The sequence below is a fragment of the Vigna umbellata genome, chromosome 6, assembly GCF_029865625.1.
Source record: "Vigna umbellata cultivar VRB3 chromosome 6, Vumbellata_1.0, whole genome shotgun sequence".
In the NCBI taxonomy this organism is placed as follows: Eukaryota; Viridiplantae; Streptophyta; class Magnoliopsida; order Fabales; family Fabaceae; genus Vigna; species Vigna umbellata.
This window is the reverse complement of record NC_142170.1, coordinates 34,820,642-34,841,892: the sequence shown is the minus strand read 5'-3', so window position 1 is coordinate 34,841,892 and position 21,251 is coordinate 34,820,642. Positions and strand designations below refer to the sequence as shown.

The 21,251-nt window shown below is 32.3% G+C and overlaps 4 protein-coding genes across 4 annotated transcripts; 1 reads left to right on the top strand and 3 right to left on the bottom strand.

Moving 5' to 3' along the window:
* Positions 1–2,010: 2,010 nt before the first annotated feature.
* LOC124840878 (mitochondrial phosphate carrier protein 3, mitochondrial-like) lies at positions 2,011–4,858 on the bottom strand. Its single transcript, XM_088093123.1, has 6 exons — positions 4,421–4,858; positions 3,462–3,823; positions 3,292–3,335; positions 2,771–2,985; positions 2,543–2,667; positions 2,011–2,442 (listed from the first exon to the last, which is right to left on the bottom strand). The coding sequence occupies exons 1-6, from the start codon at positions 4,727–4,729 to the stop codon at positions 2,370–2,372; spliced, it is 1,128 nt and encodes a 375-aa protein (XP_087949249.1). The 5' UTR covers positions 4,730–4,858; the 3' UTR covers positions 2,011–2,369.
* A 4,128-nt stretch (positions 4,859–8,986) lies between these two features.
* LOC148197323 (protein NETWORKED 3C-like) lies at positions 8,987–10,889 on the top strand. Its single transcript, XM_088093467.1, has 2 exons — positions 8,987–9,389; positions 9,939–10,889. The coding sequence occupies exons 1-2, from the start codon at positions 9,314–9,316 to the stop codon at positions 10,724–10,726; spliced, it is 864 nt and encodes a 287-aa protein (XP_087949593.1). The 5' UTR covers positions 8,987–9,313; the 3' UTR covers positions 10,727–10,889.
* Positions 10,890–11,027: 138 nt separating this feature from the next.
* On the bottom strand, positions 11,028–14,192 carry LOC148197322 (pentatricopeptide repeat-containing protein At3g26782, mitochondrial-like). The gene is made up of 2 exons (XM_088093466.1): positions 13,072–14,192; positions 11,028–12,191 (listed from the first exon to the last, which is right to left on the bottom strand). The coding sequence occupies exons 1-2, from the start codon at positions 14,032–14,034 to the stop codon at positions 11,148–11,150; spliced, it is 2,007 nt and encodes a 668-aa protein (XP_087949592.1). The 5' UTR covers positions 14,035–14,192; the 3' UTR covers positions 11,028–11,147.
* A 5,347-nt stretch (positions 14,193–19,539) lies between these two features.
* LOC148197321 (uncharacterized) lies at positions 19,540–20,296 on the bottom strand. The gene has a single exon (XM_088093359.1). It carries the CDS (start codon positions 20,237–20,239, stop codon positions 19,721–19,723), a length of 519 nt encoding a protein of 172 aa, XP_087949485.1. The 5' UTR covers positions 20,240–20,296; the 3' UTR covers positions 19,540–19,720.
* Between the last annotated feature and the right edge of the window lie 955 nt (positions 20,297–21,251).

Genomic DNA, 21,251 nt, shown 5'->3' with positions numbered 1-21,251 from the left:
ACCTCTACAAATTTAATATATTCAATAGTTTTTGTAAGATTTAAATTTATTCTAATTCAATATTTTTTATGTCATAATTAAATAGTTTTTTTTATAAAAAATTATGATTAATGGACCTACAAAATAATGTTTACCATAAAAGCTTTTTGAAAAGAAAATTTGATGATGTGAGATTTTTAGGAAAAATATTTAACTTATCAATTTAAATATATATTTTTGTTAATGTTTTGAAAGATTATTTATATGACTAAAAACACTTTAAAAGTTTCCTGTCAAATTATATTCTATGCATATTAGGAGGAACACCATACACACTACTCCTTACAACGACACTACAATCCCCACGTTCTTAGATAGCACACTACCTAAACATATCCCACCATCACATCAAATCATGGATAATAGAGTTAATTGATATTTTTTTGAGTTCGTAATTGGCTTTAGACCATTCATTGGATTAGGTTCCTGGGTTGGAAACCTAACTATCAACGCTCTCAGTCAACAAAAGAACAAAGAAAGAATGGATTTATGTATTGAAATTGAGAACAAAGTACATTGATAGTGTTAATGGAGGCCTAATCCACCTTTTCTGGCCAATGTCCAGATTTACAAAATAATCTTCAATAATCCTCCAACAGAATTACCAAAAGTCTTATTTATACTCTATTTCTCCCCCTAACAGCCTAACAAATTTTTCCGCTCTTTACTTTTATCCTAAATCAATTACCCATTATACCCTTCCACCCCATATCCTAACAGTTCTCTAACATGAATAATATATTTTCTACATAATGTCATCAAAATTACTTTGAAAACCCAACAAGTCAAAAGTCCAGGTTCTTTTAGAAAATAAATGTACATTTGAGAAGTGCATAATTGTATCAATAAGTTCACACAAACCTTTCAATTTAGAATTCAATTAATGATTTTCCTTATGAAGTGTACTAAAGGAATTGAAATGCAAATTATCCATTCATTAAGATGCTGAAAAGAAAAGATTTTTTGTTAATATTTTTTTTTTTGGTCTTATGCTTATGAGAAGGAATTCAACCCGATTATGCACACCAAAAAGAATGGTCTAACTTTCCATAAATACCGATTTAATCTCTAGTTTATGGTCGTGGAGTTACAATGATGGTTACAAGTGATTAAGACGAGTCTACATAGTTTTGAAGGAATGAGTTTCTTTAATGCTTAATTTTCGAAGGCATATAACACAGTGGTCGATGTTCATCAATTTTAACCTAACGTTCATAAGATTAACTTAGTTTTTGCAATATATTAACTTTGACGTGTAATTTTGTTTTTGAGGTCATATCGTCATTTCTTTAAGACAATAATGTTGCAGACACAATAAATTAGTTAAGTACTAAATGTTGACAAGTCTTCCAGTAAAATTTACACCTTCAGTTACTATGTTGTGAAAAACTAGCTTCTTTACTTAGAATATCTATTCAAATTCATAATAAATGTAGAAGTCGACCACTACTTGTGAAATGGACGGACCCTGAACATTGTTGAAATATACGTGAGCATTTCCTTGGTGATTCTAATATAATTTATCAATGCGTTGCAATTAAACCTTTTTGTTATAGGAAAAAAAGAATTATTGATTATTTAGATTTGAAAAATAAATAACAAAATTTTACGTAATCGTTTCACCTCTAAAATTAAAAGGTATTTTAAAGTTGTTGCAATAAAAATTTAACAAAACCTTAAAACTACTTACTATAATAGTAAAAACATGAAAAATAATAATGAAAGCCAACAACCCCAACGAATTTCTTTTGTTCAACCATCTTCCCAACCAGACAAATTTGACCAATTACTTTTCCATGTTTTTACCAAAAAATTAGGCTTGACGGCCCTAGATATAATAAATCTAGCACTAGCCAACAGAACCAGTCAACAAAGTACTGTTTCAGGATCTAGTTTGGAAACGATCATTGCAAGAGTTTATGTATGGTATGGAATTAATATAAAACGTAATTTGACAATTTCCAGGCAACAAACAATAAAAATTATCTCAATCTCGGCATTGCATAGGCGTCTGTGCTTATTGCACTGACAACAAAACAAATGTGTATTCCCGGTTGGCAATGGCATGTGGCGAACCAAACATGCTATAAATTATATCATTCCTAGCTACAAAGTTCTCAAAACGGGAAGGATGCGAGCAAAACCATCCTCCCAAAAACTTGACATACTCATACAATAAAATGGAAACAATGTCTGAACTTGAAAAGAATATTTATCCAACGAAGCTTGAGTTCCACCCAAGCAACTTCAGTCATCTGTTTATTTATGGTCCCTATTCACTGCCTTCTAACTTTCGTAAACAAACTATTAAGTGGTCATCACTGGACATTTTACGCCTTTGCTAGGTCAGAACCAGGAGCTGGAGCTGGAGCAGCGGCAGGAGCAGGACCACCCGTTGTTGGCCTGGGAAGTTGAGGAAATGATCATCAGCACATCATATAAATAACGAAACATATAACAAAGTGTAGAACCCTATCATATAATAGCAATTGTGTAAACTTACAGCCCAACAAAGACTTTGAAAGCATCATATATTCCCCATTGGGCACCAGTAAGAGTTCCAATCATCACAATACGGAGGGGAAGACCACGGGTGAAGAGACCCCACAAACCAAGCTTACTCACCGCCTGCATTACATGGTACATAGCATTTAAAGAAACTTGACATAAACAGATGAACAGATATTGTTAGAAACAACTACACAACAATGGCTCCAAGTCTGACACTCACATCACCAACTGTTGCTCCTTTAGCATTGTTCAGGAAAGAGACAAGATTATCAGCAGGATGAGACACGATTGCACAAAGCACACCAGCAACATATCCACCAGCAAAACTGACACCGAGTTGCAGGCTTTTGGTGCACTCATTCTTTGGAGTAGGAATGGCATGCTTATAGATCAGCTCCACTATGGTCTCAAATGAAGCAAACTTCATCATTGTGTCTGCAGGAAAGAACTTTTTATGTCATACAAGTTCAGGTACCGGGACCTTTAATATACCACCAAGTTCCCAAGTTAACGTATATAAAACAAAGGTCAAACAATACAGCACAAAATTTCTAACTTCAACACCAATATTCACATTGGTGTTGAAAACCAAAAACTTGCAACCACCCAGAATAGGGCATAACTCTTGAAGTACAAATAAAAACCAGTAGTCCAGCATCTCAAGAAATACTGAACAATGCACAAACAGCAAATTTAGGGGCACTAAAAACTATAATGCAAATTATATAATGGCCAACTTACATGGAATTTGTCGTCCCCACAGAGGCACTATTCCCTTGTACAGCCTGAAATCACAAGACATTCAATAGATCACATCCTAATCTTAAATCCAATCATAGACCAACATACTATGATTTCAAACGCATCCTCTACCAAACAATTATAGGAGTTAACAGTATTTGTAAGCATACCCCAAAGTTCCTTCAGATTTCACAAATTTTGGGAGCCCATCAGCCAACCCCCTAGCAAAACCAGGCTGTGTTTGGACACGGACCTTCACAGCCTCGAAGGGGCAAAGAGCAACATCAGCAATAACCTCGGCAGAAGCGGAACCAGCAAGGTAAATCAAGGTCTTGTACTTGCTAGCATACTCTGGACCAGCAATATCAGAGTAATACTTCTTAAAGAACTCGTAAAATCCGAATTTGCAAGCACCCTGGGCACTGTAACCAAGCAAGGTAGGCACCCAACCACGGAAAAAGCCCCTGAAGCCCTGCTCCTTAAGCAAAACCCCAAATCCAGATGTGATGTTCTTGTACTTAGCAGGGTCGATCTGAAATCAACAAGTAAACATTAAAACACAAATACTAGTAAAAAGAAGTAAGCAATTCCAATTTCAATTCCACTGGTATGCACATAATCAAGATATTGACTTTAAGCCCAGTCTCCTCTAAAGTAAACAAAGACAATAAACATCAATTGTTTATGAGAAAACTAACTCCTGATATTCCAACAAATCCATAATATGCTATTCATGTGCAGTGCAAGCAATATCAGCAATTAAATTTTATTATCAACCACCGAGATTGCCTACTCTAGAGAACCTGGATCCTTAACGTCACAACACAATCACAATACTAATAACAGATTCCGCACTTCATAATGTACCAACTTCTATGTCCTTCACCCAATTATCCGCACTTCATAAGAGGCTAACGATTGTTCAACTAAACAAACAGCCAGACCTAGCAGATCTAATTAACTAAGACACAACAATCACGACTTGATACCGGAAAATACTTCAAAGAAAACTGCAGATCTAACAAGAACGAAGACAAGTGGCAAAAACACCACACAATCGAGCGAAAACGGTTAAATCTAAGGACAACAAGTCAGATCGAGATAAACAAATATATAGAGATAGAGAGACCTGCATATTACACTTGACAAGGTCAAGAGGAGTGACGGCCATGTGAGTGAGGCCACAGCTGAGGATTCCACCGGCAGTACAGGCGGCGTAGAAGGCGGGAGAGTACAGCTCGATTTTACGTGACTCGCTGGGAGAGTGAATCATGAAGCCGCGCGATCCAGAATCGAGGTTTGCCGGCGGTGCCGAGGGTGGGGCGGCGGCGGCGGTGGAGTGGAGCATACGGTGGAGAGGAAGCGTCTTGGAGGACGAGGAGTATAGGAAGGAGGGGATGAGAGAGTTGCGGCCAGAAGAAGAGTCGGAGAAAGCCATTAGGTCAGAGAAGAGAACAGAAAGGCGTTTTGGAAGGGAAAAGGGTCAGAAGCGTCAAAGGAAAGCAAGAGAGAAGGAAAGGATCTCTCTCTATATTTTTCCAATGCCTCTGCTGCTTTTGGTTCCAAGTTTTCGGCTTCTCTACTTTATATTGGTGGTGACGTTTTTGTTCAGAGAGAATGGCCCCACCAACCTATGTGAATTACCGTCTTGACACTCTGGGAAATGGAACAGTAATAGTTTAGAAATGAGAGAATATAGGGGAATGAAATCAAGAGAAAATGAGTGCGCTAAGATTTTGAGCCACATATATAATATTTTTAATTTTTATAATTATTATTTTTAGTTTTTATAATTATTATTATTTTTAATAAATTGATATATTAGAAAAGCGTTTTTTTATTAACAATAGAAATAGAAAAGTTAAAGCTTTAATAATTAGATTTATGATTAGATAATGATATCAAATTGTTTTTTATTTATCTTTTCTCTAGAAAGATAAATTGAAGTGAAGTTGGTATCTTCTAAACTTAAAAAATATTATTGTAAAAATAACAAATTATTAAAATTTGTATAGTTTTAAAATATTATGGAATTAGTTCAAAAATTCATTTATTAGATATAGGAAAACATTATGGAGTTAGTTCAAAAATTTATTTATTACAGAATAGGTGACAAAACAGATTGATTCGATTTATTTGAGTCTAATTTGACTTTGGTTCGAAAAAAATGAGTCAGATCGGCTAGCCTATCATTTAAAAATAGGTTGATTTTTATAACCTGGTTCGCCAAGTTATTCTCATGGTCCACTACATTTTGTAACTTTAATTCCAATATTCAAGTTTTCCTTATTTATGTTTTATTGGATTGAAGATAGGTTAGTCAATTTGCTCAGTTCATTCTAGAGGTTTAGAATAGGGAAAAATACATAATTGGTAATTGGATTTTGTTTGAGAGTCTTAAAGGAAAACATAAATAGTTTGCATCTCATTTAGATGTCAAAAGACCTCAAAGTGGACCTAGATTTTCAAGAGGCCTTCTTGAGATATGTTAAATTTTGTGTTGTTAGACCAAGTCTAGTTTCAGCTTTGTATTTTCATTTCTTGTTAAATTTGCATTTACCATTCTTACAGCTAGTTCATGTGCAAATTGTAATATATTAGGTGATGTATCTAGGAAATGCTTGGTTAGTAAAAAATTAGGATTTACTCTACATTCGAAACTTAATAAGAATCAAGTCCTTTGATTGATCCGAGGTTATTCCCTATACTACATTGGTGCGAGATACACATTTCATTTCAACACAAATATCATATTCATTTGTATTATTTCTATCCTCTCATTAATAGTTATCAATTTGTACCTTTGCTCATAACACTGTCTACATTGTAAATTCTGAAAAGAATTAAAACATTTGGTGTTTAGCTCAATTGAGTTAAATAGTCTAGATGTGTTGCTAGAGTTGAGATTAGAAGTAGTTAGAATGCTTGTAAACCAGGAGTGGTTAAATTCGGAGTATTCGTGTTGACTAGGTGAACTAGGAGTGATGAGAATACTCATTGTAAACCTGGAGAGGTAAAACCTGTGTAAACTTGTTAAAGATTAGTCGAACCTCTTAAGAGATCTTAAGGGAGAACTGAACGTAGTTTAAGTTGAGTGAACCAATATAAAATTTATGCTTTATCACTTTTCTTCTTAAAACATTTTCATAAATCCCTTTTGAAACATCATTGTGTGAACATATCTTTTGTTTATTAATCTTTTGAAAACTTATGTCATTTGCGAAAAGTTTTCACTCTAGTGTTTTCATGTGTTTTTCACTTTTATGCTTGTTACTTTTATAAGACACTTCAATTTTTTTTATACTTGCGTTTGGTGAAAATATCTTGGTGTTTCATATGCATTTATTATATTATGACTCATTATTTCTTGATAATAAAGGCCTTAATCTCTTTTCTCTAAAAACATGTCTCACTCACTCATTCTTTGTTTTGTGTTTCTCATTCCTCTTTTGTGTTCTTCTTTATTTCTTGCAAAGCACAACACAGAGTACTCCATTCACAGCTCTTCTCGTTTCACAACAACACATCCACATAGTGATCCCAACCACTTCATGCATGACTATTAAGTTTGATGAAAATGTAATATTATAGAGTTTCAATCACTTCATTTTGCTAATTATTGAACCAGGTATGAAAAAAATATTAACCCTAATACTCGTTATATTTTAGCGTAGAAAATTATATAGTTGTTATTCTTTTATTCTATCTTTCATTTTTTTTAATTTGTTAATTGTATAATTTTGGTTCATATTTAATTATTTTTTAACATGAAGTTTTTCATTTATTTTTTTTCAAAATACAATATTTTCTCTAAAATGTTGTATCAAATAAGAAAATTTCTGACTTTGAAGATACGGAGGGATATGTATAAATAAAACATAAGAGTAAGATGATTTCACGGAATTTATAAAGTAATAAATAATTTCATTATAATTAGGAATTAAATTTGAAATAAAATTTAGTGGAGTGATTATTAAAGATAATTTGTATTTGATAAAAATAGAGGTTTCAAAAGAGTTGGTACTCACAAATGTAAAACAGTATTTTCTTTTTCAACATGAGAAGTAGTTTTTTAACTCTAACAGCTAATGAAGATTTCTTTTTTTCTACCTTTAAAAAGAATGGAAACGTTCTAATGTTATGGAGAACTCCAAATATAACAAACAAAGAGATGACAATTTTGAACAATTGTTTTTATCATTAATAATAAGAATCATACTTATTTAGAATCTTATTAAATTTTTATGATCTATAATCTTGAAAAAATCTAAAGATTTTGCTCACATAACTATGAAAAATCATTTGGTGATATAAAATGTTTTACCGAGGTCTCATTTGAGAGAGAGAAAAATAGAAGATGAAAATTTTCATTTTCTTATAAATAAAAATGTACTACAGCATATACGGAACTATTTTTCTAAACATAATTAATTAAATAATAAAATTATGAATATTCAGCAAAAAATTAATTGGGTCTCAATACATTATTTCTATTTTCTCCTCCCATGTCCTTTTTTGCTACGTTTATTAATTTTTTATTTTATAGATATTTTTCCTTTATTCATATATAATTTAACACAAAGATGTTTTTTTTAGAAAAAGTATATTAATTTATTAATTAAAGCTAAAAATGATGAAAATTTTTTATATGTAAAAAATAAATTTAAAACTGAAAAAAATAAAATTTATGAAATTATTATATGTTAAAAACTTCGTTAAGTTTAGATTTCATTAATTTGTGAAAAATATTAAATAATACACTTTTAATTTTCACTCTAACATTCAAACCGGTGTAACAAGTCTAAATTTTATAATAAAAATCTTAATATTTTAGTAATTTTTATTATAAGTTTACATTTACAACATTCCAATATATAAGAGAAGTATTGGCGGCATGTACAGTTATATATTATTTGTAATATATTTCCTTTTATTTATTCAAATCATTAAAAAATATTGAAAGTTACACTTATTAAATAAGAAATGAGTTCCACACGATTTATAATTTTCAATCAATTTAGACAAAAAATAAAAACTTATCTTTTGAAATCTAATGATTATTCCTGCCTTTGATTTATTTTTCTTTCAAGAAAATATCATTATAAAGAAAAAATGTTTTTTTAAAAAAAGTTCTTGCTATATTTCGTGCTAAATAATCTCCATGAAAATTAAAATTAAAATATAACTTCTACGAATTAACAAAAAAGTATTAAACGGTGGAAATATCACATTAGTTTCATTAAATCGTTTAATTTCTCGTAAAATCATAACAAATATGCTTTGTTCTGAGTTTAGAAAAACATTAATATAGTAAAAATATCATACTAATTTTATTAAATAATTTAACATGATAAAGGATTAAAGCTTTTATCAAATATACAAAGTAATTTTGACTAAATATTTTATAAATATTTCCAAAATTATTTATGACAAATCAAAAAAAAAAATTTAATCATGCCTAAAGCTTATGGTTTAGAGCATGTGGGATCTCATGTATCTTAAAATAGCCTACCAAATAAAAATCACTATTCATATGATATGATTTTTAAAATAGTTATTTTGGATGGCATGTTAGTGTATTTCACAGTTATTACGTTGCCTATTATTTTATTAAAAGAACTTGAAATAAATTACATATTAGGTACGATTAATTATGACCAAAGATTACTCCATTGTTTATTATGCTGCAAACTAACACAGCTGAACTGTCAATATTATAGTCATTACAAAATAACGTGTGCTTTAAATAAATGAATATTATTGAAATGGTTTATAAAAAGTCAACCAAATTTTTTGAGTTAAAATAGGAAATTGGAAACTATAGAACTCTGCCACAGGATGCTTTCTAATTTGTTAAAGAATCTGCTTAACTTTGGTCTGCTGCAATATACAAAGTCCATCATGGCATAAATCTTCCTCTTCAAATTCTATACTTTACTTGTTTCCTTACACTTTACCCTGTTGTCACCGTTTCTCCTCTAATAAATTATCTTGCTCGGAGTTGAAGAAGACACATTTGACCATGGAGAATAAAGATCCTGAATCATGGAGTTCTGCTCCTATCTATCAGTCTCAATGGCTTCAAACAACCATATCAGGTTCTCTCTATCTTAGTCACTCATACTCATACAGATATACATACACATGCATGCTTGCTGAGGTGTAAAAGTTCTATTTTGCAGACTAAATATATGTGCAACTAGTATTTCCATAATTTAACTTGTTAGCGTTCTTTGACTCAACTCTGCATTAAAAGCATATTATAAAGTTGTAGAAAGTGAAGTTGACTACTGAAAGAGGGAGGGGGTGACATGAACTGAGGCTAGAAAAAGGCATGTTTGAAGCGATTTCATATACTAGATTAGAAACTGTCCTCTCAGAAAAGGTTCAATAGGAGCACCTGGAATATATATTGCACATTAATTATCAAGTAGTAATATTTTTAGTCCTCAAAATCCCTTATCCTTCTTCACAGGGACATCCCTCTTAACCAAAATTCCAGGTTTAAAATCTGGGATTTCTGGCTTATTTATTGCCTGTAGGAGTTGCTCAAAGTCAAACAAACATTATTGGAATATACATAAGGTCTTAACCTAGTTATGCTGCAGTATATACTCACAAACACCTGAATTTTAATAACTTTTTAGACTTGGATGAGAAATTGGATGCTATGAAGACCATTTTAGATGGTGACAATTCTCCAAAAGAACTCATGCATTGCGAATGGAGAGAAGATCTCATAGAGATGCTTGAAGATTTTGGCCAATCTTACCGTGTGTTAGCCATAGCATATAACCAACTTAAGTTAAAAACCTCTCAGGGTACCTTCCAATCTGGATCTTTATCATCTTCTGGTACATCAAGAACCATTTGTTCTATCTGCAATAAAAGAGCAACAGGTAAATTGAGAGATAAAAATAACCAAGGAGATGAATGTTCCTTGGAGCACTCCAATATCAAAATTGACCGTAGTATCCTTGGTTTTGATCTTTCAAACGAGCAAGGAGATGAATGCCATGAACTGTTATCAGCAGGCACATGCAGCACGAAATTAAAACCAGAACGCAGAAATATTCAAATGGAGGACAGAATGACAAAATTTTCAACCACTGAAGAGAAGATTGACGATTCGGAATTACATCAGAGAACTGAAGATCCTCCAATGATCAGTTTCAAATGTGACAATTTGTGGTCGACACTAAAGTATCAAACAAAACTTATACAGGACAATCTGCACCAGTTGCTACTGCTGGTCCAAAGAAATGATGAAAAGAGAGAAACCATCAGAAGGCTTAGACTAAAGGTGGAAACTTTGAAGACTGAGAACAGGGCCCTGCAGATTTCTTTAACCCACTCCAATGCTGATTCAGAATGTGATCAACCACAGACTTCAAGAGCAGGAGGAAGATCTACAGGCAAGCTCTTCAAAATCTAGTATTCTATGCAAGCAATCGACACTCAGAATTTTTTTTTGCAGAACGTTGTTATGATATACTTTTTCCTTTAGTAACTAAGTGAGCACCTGTACCGACGATACTATAGGTGCGACTTTACATGTCTTGAGGCATGTAGTAAAAAACAGTCATCATATGTTATTTGCAGTTGGTTCTACGGTGATCTCATGTGTACTATAACATTGTACATTCAAACTGAGTATTAGTCACTAAAAGATCAGTGCCTTTTTTTCCATTATCCTAATAACTGGATCTAATGGATCCACTGTTCACTCCAAAATCAAATTAAACAGTTTATTTAAGATAGATATGCACTTTCATAGCTCCATGTCTGGCTAGTAAGATGAATAAATAATGCACAACCTACACCATAGATTTTGGCTACCATTATTTCAATTGCTGTCACCAGTAGTCTCCACATGAACACATACCATCCTTAAAATGATGAAACCGCTTAGAATCTCTGACAACAATTTCTCGATTTACTGCTTTGGAAATAAATTTAATTGCAATGTGGCAGTCACCACAAATTCTAAGATTTTTTATGATATGGATCACTGACCCAGGAACTGAATTCATGATTCCAAAGCAAACTGCTAGTTTCTCACTATGAACTCTTAGAACCATTCCTTTCTCTTCCTCATCAACATCATGAAGAACTGAGGTCAAATTTGGCATATACCCAAGTGCTTGCAGCTTGACATTTAATTTGTCTAGGTACTCATAAATCTTCTCATGTTGAGGATGTTCTTTGTCTCCAACTAAGAATACATGTACCCTACCCTTGAGCTCTACTATACTATATCCAGGGGTTTTAAGCAACCCACGACTCTTCATCAATATCCTCATCCTCTCAACTTCATCCCACCTTCCAGCATCAGCATAAATATTAGAGAGTAGAACATAGTACCCACAACTACTTGGATCTAACTGAAATAGTTTTTTAGCAGAGATCTCCCCAAGTTCCACATTTTTATGAATCCTACAAGCCCCAAGAAGGGAACCCCAGATTATAAAATCAGGTTTCACCTTCATTTCCAGGATCAAACGATAAGCCTCATTAAGATAGCCAGCACGCCCGAGGAGATCAACCATGCAAGAATAGTGCTCAATACCAGGTTCAACATTAAATTCACTTTTCATTCTATTAAACCAATGCCGGCCTTCTTTTAACAAACCAGCATGGCTGCATGCAGCTAAAACTGACACAAAAGTAATGTAATTTGGCTTGTCTCCAGATCTTATCATCTCGTAGAAGACTTCCATAGCCTCTTTTGCACGGCCATGCATTCCGTAACCAGCAACCATAGCAGTCCATGACTTAACATTCTTCATGTTCATGCGGTCAAATGCCTTCCTAGCCATCTCAACTCTCCCACATTTGCAGTACATATCCACTATAGATGTACCTACAACCACACTATCCTCCATATCCATCTTTATAACCTATAGTACAAGAAAACGAGCCGGTGAGACCAACAAAAATCTAGGCACTCGCTAATTATTCCATACATAAATACAATTTTAGGACCAAAAATTGGAACAAAAATAAATTAAAATTTGGAACCTAAACTTGGACAGTTTACACCATGTTTCCGTTTTGGTCCTTATTAAATGAAGAAAAACTCATAACTTTGGTTTATACAAAAAAGGCATAAATCCTCTCTTACTCATCATAGTTTCAAGGATGTACAATTTTAGTTTCTATAAAAATTTAATTGCTCATTTGAACTTTCAAATTTTCAAAATAAACCATTCTAGTTTACTATTAATGTTATCTAATTGTTAAAAAAAAATCTGACGCATGGTTGGTGAAAAAGCGTAGTTAGTTATCCAAATAGGATATCAACGGTAAGGTTTAAAACCTGTTATCGCTAACAGACACATCACTATTTTTTGTTAGAATTAGATGACATATTAACTTTAGACAAAAATTGTTCAATTTTAAAAACTGAAAGATCGAACTAGCAATCAAAATTTTATAAGAACTAAAATTTCACATTCATAAAACTATGGAGACCAAGAGTGAATTTAAGCCAAAAAAAAAATATTACAACAAATTTGCCGCCCCCGTCCTTTGCCACAGTTACAATGCTATTAGATGTTTGCAGTGTTTGACAAACACTGGTCAATTAAATATTTAATTTCGTCATAAAATGTTTACAAACTCAGAAAACATCGAACATCATGATAACTTCAACAAGCAGTTAGGACCAATGTATAAACAATTTCATCAGGTAGGAACCAAAATATAAAATTTTCAAGTAACCACCAAATGTAAATCGGTGTCTAAAGACCAAATGAACCGGTGCATTAAGTAACACACCTGGTCATGTATGCACTTTCCCAGCTGCAAAGCTCCTGAATTCGCGCAGGCCAACAACACCGCAGACAATGTCACCTCGTTATATTTAACCTTGCCACTCTTCACCATGTCAGCAAAAACACAGAAAGCCTCAGCTGACAACCCATTCTGCGCATACTGAGAAATTATAGAGTTCCAAGAGCAGACATCACTCTCATGCATTCCATCAAACACTTTCCTCGCCACCCCCATTTCTCCACACTTGGCATAAGCATCCATCAAAGTATTCCCAACACCCACACACCCCTCAAACCCCCTCTTGACCACCAACCCATGAACCCCTTCAGTCGCACTCCTCCACCCCACCCGCGAACACGCCGAAAGAACACACCCCACAAGCATGGAATCCACGAAAGCCTCATACTCAGATTCCGCACTCCCACTGTCCTCCGCCAACAACTCCTTAAAGAGGCAAACGGCTTCCTGGGCGCGGTCGTTTCGGATGTAGCCTGCAATCATGGATGTCCACGAAACGACGTTTCGGCTGGGAATTTCGTCGAAAAGGTAGCGCGCGAGGTCAGGGAAGCCGCATTTGGAGTACATGTCGACGAGCGCGGCGGAGACGAAGAGGTCGTGGCCGAACCCAAATGCGAACGCCTGCTGGTGGGTCTGCACGCCGGCGCGGAGATCGGAGAGTGCGGCACAGGCCTTGATGGCGCATGGGAAGGTGGAGCGGTTGGGATGTAGAGAGAGCTTGCGCATGGAGGAAAATGCGCTGAGAGCTTCCATGAAATCGCCGCTTCGAGCGAGGTCAGCGATGACGGTGTTCCAGCTAGAGACGCTGGTTTTGTCCACGTATTTGCCGAACATGCTCGTAAGGTTCGCGGTATTGGTCTGCCATGTGGAATAAGCACGTTTGCGACGTGCGGTTGATGGTGTTGTTCTGAACACTAACCGAGTCATCGTCAGTGTTGTTGTTTCCATGCAATGTGATTTGAACTTGCTTCACGTCCCAGGCATTGATAATCGAAGGTGATTTACTTACAGTTCAGAATGCGTGTTCTGCGTATTGCATTTGAATCTCCAAATTATTGAGTGGGAAAATATACAAATATTTTTGGTGTTTTATGTAATTATTATAAACTGTCATGATTTTATAGTCTAAACTGCGTTTGGAATTTATGAGATGTCAGCTTAGGAGTGATGACCATAAGTATATAACTTAAATTCACTCGCAAATTAATGTGTAGAATCTAACTTGAAGTTTTAGGAAAATCAAAAGTAATTTACTTGCAAATTACGAGAGTATTCACCTCTTGAAGGATCAATATATTTTACTAGGGCAATATGAAATCAGCATACAAACACATCTATTGACACCTTTTAATTTCCTTATTTTTTTAATATTGCTCTTTAGAGCATAATATTGTTTTTATTATCTCAATTCCCACACTTCAAATTTAGTTTGGTTTGACATATTTATCTTGTAAATGTATTAGTTTATAATAGGGAATCAATTAATAATATGTTGCATATGTTCTTTTATATCGAGAACTAATCAATAAAGTATTTTATGGGGAAGTCAAATAATTGTTACGGTGAGTTTTACACTATGTTTTGAGTGATGTATTATTTTGTCCATAGATGTTTGAAATGGTGACAGTTTTTTATCATCTTTATCATTTACACTTTGAATTAGGATGTCATCTTTGTCTTCTCTAAAAGAGTAGAAGATTTTTGGTTGAAAGATCAATAATTGCATGTTCTTTTAAGTGTCATTGGTGGATTGATTGAAATTCCTCTTTATTAAGATTTTATGTGAAAATCAATAAGAAAATAGGTGTAGGATAGCATAATATCTTTTGAAGTCTCAAAGTTTGTTATCATGAATAAGTTTAAATTTAAGGTTGTTAAAGATAAGATCATCTAGAGAGACTAGACCGTCTAACAACTCATATTTTGATGTTTAATATACAATACTTAACGAAATATCGGTTATTGACTAAAGCATCTAAAGGATGTGTTTACTAAAAATAACATTGAAGATATGTAATCAAATTATCCATGACGTATCCATAGAAGAAGTTATAAAAGTTTAAAACAGTGTTTGATAAATATGGCTTGATCAAACTCAGGTATACGTTGTAGGCCAGTAGGGCTTTTTCACGAAGATAGCTTGTACGATTCTTCTAGGTTAGTAGCTTTGAATATGTATTCTTGTTTTTTAACGTCTCTATGTTTAGAGCTCTTAGATAAAACTTAGTGTTGTTATTTTCTACACAGATAACGAGAACAAGGCATGCAAGCACAAAGACACTTTTTTGTATAGTATTAAATATTTTATCTGTTGATGATTGTAAAGTATATAATGTGTTTAGAGCATTCTCATATGTCAATATCATTTAATTAATGCATGTTTAACGATCATTTTAATATAAATGGTGTATATGACATATTTATTAGATGCTTGTCTTATAAAGTTTTTCATGTGATATCAAGTACTAGCTTTTAAACATTTTATCTTTTGAATACGCATACGTGATACGCTGTCGTTGAAGCTATCAAATTAATACTACTTTTCAAGGCAACTTCAATATTGCCATGTCAGTAGTCAAGAAAGTAGATAGGGTTAAAGTAACCCTGAGTCGTCTCTCAACAAATACGAAATTGCTTTTCAATATTTGAATCTTATGAATGTTACGCAATGCTCAAGAATGAAAGTGAGAAACTATGCTAATGAAATTAATGTTTGAAGAATGTTTAAAGAACAATGAGAAAACTTAGAAACAATTATGATGAAATAGGCTAATTCCACTGCTTTTCCAAGATAGATTCATCATCGGTTATCCACAGATCATTGTTCAATTGATTATTGTTCAAGTTTCAAATTAATTAAAGTACATTCCTAATTAATTGGAGGGCGATCATGCAATTAACCAAAGTAGATTCTCAATCAAAGGCAAGACCTTTCTAGATTATTCATAATGAATTCAACCAAAGTACATTCTTAATCAAATTCTATTGTGTTTAATCATGTCCATTCTTAAATCTCCTAACCAAATATTAAAAGCTAATTAATCAAAGTAAATTCTCAATTAATTATAGTTGAAATTATTACCACCAATCAAAGTACATTCTCAATTGATAGCAAAAACCCGTTTAATCATATGAAAGTTCCTAAATTTAATCAAAGTAGATTATCAATCAAACCTAGAAACCCTTGGACTCATATGATTAATATGCATGTAGATTCAAACACCTTATGATGCAAAAATCATTACTTTTAATATGATTGAGAGATGAAAGACTTAGAAGAAGAATAACTCAAATCAATAATCAAAAGAAACAGATTCATAAATTCAACTTAACCTCATAATCCATAATGAAATTACAGTGGAATAGCCCTAGAAGCTTAGCCCTCCATGAATGGAGTAGAATACATGATGAAATAAAATGAAAGGAGTGGTGGATGAATGCTTCCAAGTGGAGGAGTCTGAGAGAATGAATGAGTTGTGATTTCTGCCTCCCCTGGGTCTCTTTATATAAGCTTGATTGGGCTTGCACTCTAAATCTTCTGTTGATAAAATCTTTTATTTTATATCTAATATCTTCCAAATATTCAACAGTTTAATCGGTTTTTGAGAATATTTGATAATATCTTTTCTAGATTCAAAAAGATTTGACAAATATTATCTTTTGATATTTATTGATATAGTTAAATAAGGTAATTGTTTACCAATATCAAATAAAATATCTTAGGATATATTTTCTCCATATTATCTTTTAAAATATCTAACAAATTTGAACTTGCCCAAAATTACAATTCAACCCATTTTATTTTATTCAAAATTGCCCAGAAGTCTAGAAATTTCTTCTAATTGCACTTTAGCCTTTTCTTTCTTTTCAAAATTGCAATTCAAACTTTAATTCCATCTGCATCAATAAACATTAGACTCTCCAAAATAATTTATGCAACTAAAATCACATTTTAAGCCTCTTTAATTCCTAAACTTGATAAAGTCAATCATCACAAATTCACTTTAAATCAATTATTTAAGCACAAGAATCTCATCAAAAAATTGAATTTTAAAACATAAATGTGGGCATAAATATGCACTCATCAATATGTCATTGTAGTTCTGACAGAAAAATGTTTGGATGCTTTTTTTTAGGAACTTTCTATCGTTTAGCGTTGGTCTGAGTTTAGTTTATTGATTAGACACTTACATATGTTTTTTAGTATTGTTTATGACTTTCGTTTCATAAGATATTTGCTTGATAAAACGTTAGTTTTAGAAAAACGCTTCACTTTGTAAGGTGTTTTTTATAACATGTTAACTTTTTAGACGTTCAGACGTTGTTTGTTACACATATCATCTATTAGATTATTCTTTAAAGAAAAAGTTTTCTTTCATTAGACGTTATTTTACAAAGGCAATATTTCATTGAATATTTTTTGATAAACTTTAAAACTTAAGTTGCTAGACATTATGATTTTGTTTCAACAACCCTCTATCATAATAGCTCACATAAAGTCAACCCTAGAGTATACAATTACTTATAAGAAGGCTTGACTCATAAAATAATTAGCCATAGAAAAGGTTTATGACAATTGGGAAGAGTCATACCAAAATTTGTCATCCCTTCAAAAGCTAAAGCAAGTTTACTTGAGTTTATTTGAAAAATGAATACCCAACCAACATATCAAGGTAACCAGTTAGATGAGGACCACATCCTCTTTAAGAGGATGTTTTGGACATTTAAACCATGGATTGATGGCTTTAATGAAATCTTTCTAATGCTTTAATGAAATCTTAGCTTATTCAGTAAGTCTAGTAACAAGTTTGACTTAATCATATTTTATGTATTAACTATTGTGAAAACATCGGTGGAGTCCTATGCTACACAATATCCTAAAGATAATGGTTAGAATTCTTTCATCGATTAGAGATAAGATAATTTCATAGTATATAAGTGAGTGCAAATTTTACCTTACAACCTAGTTTTGTGTAGTTGAGTTAGACTTTCTTAACATGATATCAAAGTCATGCATTAAAACCCATCCTAACGAGATTTCTTGTTTGTTTGGTCTATTGTACCACCTACTATCATAATATTTATTGTTTGTTGAGCATATTATTCCACCTACTATTGGGCCGCTATCGGACTACTCATTAATGTCTAGTCTCATGCTCGAGATGTATATGGGAGGTGTGTTGGAAGTCTCATGTCGCCTAGAAATAAGACGATTTCATATTATATAAGTGGAAGTTAAAACTTCATCTACACAAACCGATTTTATAGAGTTGAGTTAGGGTTAAAGTCCACTTTTTAACAACAATTTTTATAAAATTCTTGCACAATAACTCCACTAAAAGACTTAATCAAATCACATATTTCATGATAATAATGTGTAAGCTAATTGTTAGCTTATGAACAACACAAGAACTATCAAATTAGTCATTTTGTATTTTTTTTTTTATAGTATAATGGAAGCCTATGAATGTAGATCTTCAATAACTCCGAAAAAAAATATATTCAATTAACTTTTGTGTGTCTTTCACTATTATAGAATAAGTTAATTAACTTTTGTGTGTCTTTCACTATTATAGAATAAGTTTTACAATATTACTGGCTTTGATGCACCATAATCACTATATTATTCACCACTTGATGTCATCAATATTTGTGGTGGAATTATTAGATGCCTTGAAATGAATGAGTTCATGACACTATAAACCCTTAAAGAAGTCATTTTACATTTGCTATGATAAATTAAGTATTGTTTGTGGCAATTTGATATATATATATATATATATATATATATATATATATATATATATATATATATATATATATATACTTTTTTAAAAAAACCAAATTTTGTAAACAGACAGAGAAAATAAGTTTACATATTATATTTTGAGTAAGTGTTACAATTTCTTAAAAAAAATTAAATTTTTTGTATTTTTTACTTTGTGAACTCACCAATAAACTTAAATCAATCTTTCTCTTTGAGAGTTTTTTTTTTAATTATCTTTTGAGATTTTAATCTCAAGAGAAAATTGAAACAAAATAACCGGTTTGTGCACTTCTTATAATTAGAAGTGATTTGTTTATTCATTTATAATCGGTATTTTAATTAGTGAAACATCTTGTCTTAAGAAAAAACTAAACGTAACACTAGTTGAGATAAATCAATATAAAACTAAGTTGTTGCGTAGTTTAATGTTTAAATAAGTTATTATTCGTGATAAATAGTCTAAAACTTTATTCTACTATGTTTAAATATTACCAATTTCATAAAAATACCAAACACATTACCAAATAATGAGTCACACGCCAACATTTAATCAAATACAATACGAGAATCTCGAGTTTAATTTTCTAGACAGAAAAAAAAAAAATAGTTGCTAATACTGAATCTGATTTTACTACAAACATCAGTCGCTTAGCAGTCCATAAATACTCTGCTTTGACTTTTAAAAATAAAAAAACACTAAAACCAGAAAATTCTTACTAATTTTTCCTGTAGCAAGATCTCACCAGGAAATTGGAACAAAGTTCATGAGAATCAACGAATTGGGCAGAAGTGAATGTATAAAGTACATAATAAGGTAGGAAGAAGAGTGAAAAAGCCTTGAAGAGAAGACAATTATATAGTAAATACTCAAACAATAACCATGTTACTACTTATGACTGCAAAAGATAGGAGAAGAGCAACAATGAGAGCAGCAGAATGGAACCTAGCTGAAGCAGAAGAGATTTTGCCCTGAAATTCCCCTGAAGAGGGTGCAGGAGCTGGTGCCTCAGAAGAAGTATCATAACTCAGTGGTTGATAGCCACTTGGAGTGGGAAAAAATGATGAAATATCAGGAGCAGACACATAAGGCAAAACTCCTGGAGAAGCTGAAATTGTAGGCTCAGTAGTAGTTGAACTCACACCCTTTGAAACCAAGATAACCGAAATGGCAAATGAAAAAAACAGCTTCATCAGAGTGGCCATGAGGGTGCAGAAATTTGTGGAGTGTTGGTAACTGTGAGTGTGTTTTTGAAGGGATAAGATAAAGATGTAATAATATAAGAAGCAAGAATAGAATGTGAGAGTTAAATTTGAGGTGCATTTGGTGAGAATCACGGGGTAAGCAAGGAAGAGGGTGAGGTATAAAATTATGTTTTTTCTTCCCATATTTATGAAACTCCTTTGTTTGTGTTTCTTTGTCGGTTGAGGAGAGTGCAAAAGAGATTCTCTATTTTCTAATATTGGAACAATTCAGCCACTGTGAGATTCATTTAACACAGTTCACATGGTGAAGCCTTTAGATTTTTATAATGAAAAGGGACCCAGTTTCTTTTGGCCTACCATGTGAGTACTAGAACATGCTAAATGATGGTAACATGCATCTCTAGTTTAAAATATAACACAATTCTTCTACCCTGTTGCAGGCACCAAATGAAGCTTTATGTGTTCTTGTTTGGATAATTTTTTTAGAGTAAAAAAAATGTTTTTCTTGTTTATCTTTTTCAGTAATAATAGTATAAAAGTAAAAGTTTATGACATTGACTTTACCAAAAGGTTTAATTTATTTTAACTGCTAATCTGCTAAATATTATCCAAACAAACTAGAGTTCAATTTTATATATGATTAAAAATGCTTTTTGAGAAGCAGAATGCATGAAAAAAAAATTGATATTTAATAGAGATTTATTTTTTAATTTGTCAAGGTTTTTATTCTCCACAAATTAATTTGTGAGAGCTTTTCAAACCTCCACGGTTAGGGTTGTAACTATTAATTTGTGGAAGTTTTTTTTTATGCGGGGTTTTTTTAGAGCAATAACTTCTTCTTATTAATTTATAGAAGTTTGAAACCTTTCTTATTTATAATTATCCACCTACATTTATAGTTTCTCAATTTAATGAAATTTGTCTTTTATAATAAGAAGTAAACAAAATATATAAATTTCTAAAATACACAAAAATTAACCAAAATTAATTTTATTGATGATTTAAGGTAAAATACATTCATTGATAATTACCCTGTAAATATAAAAGAAGAAAATACATAAGGTTGAAAAAAGAAATATTTAAGAGGCAAATCTTATTATCATTATCATAATCTTTGAACTCTCTAAAATGTACTATTATGCCCTAGTCTTCAACTTCATCCATGACGCGATCAACTTCATCTAACATTGTATTT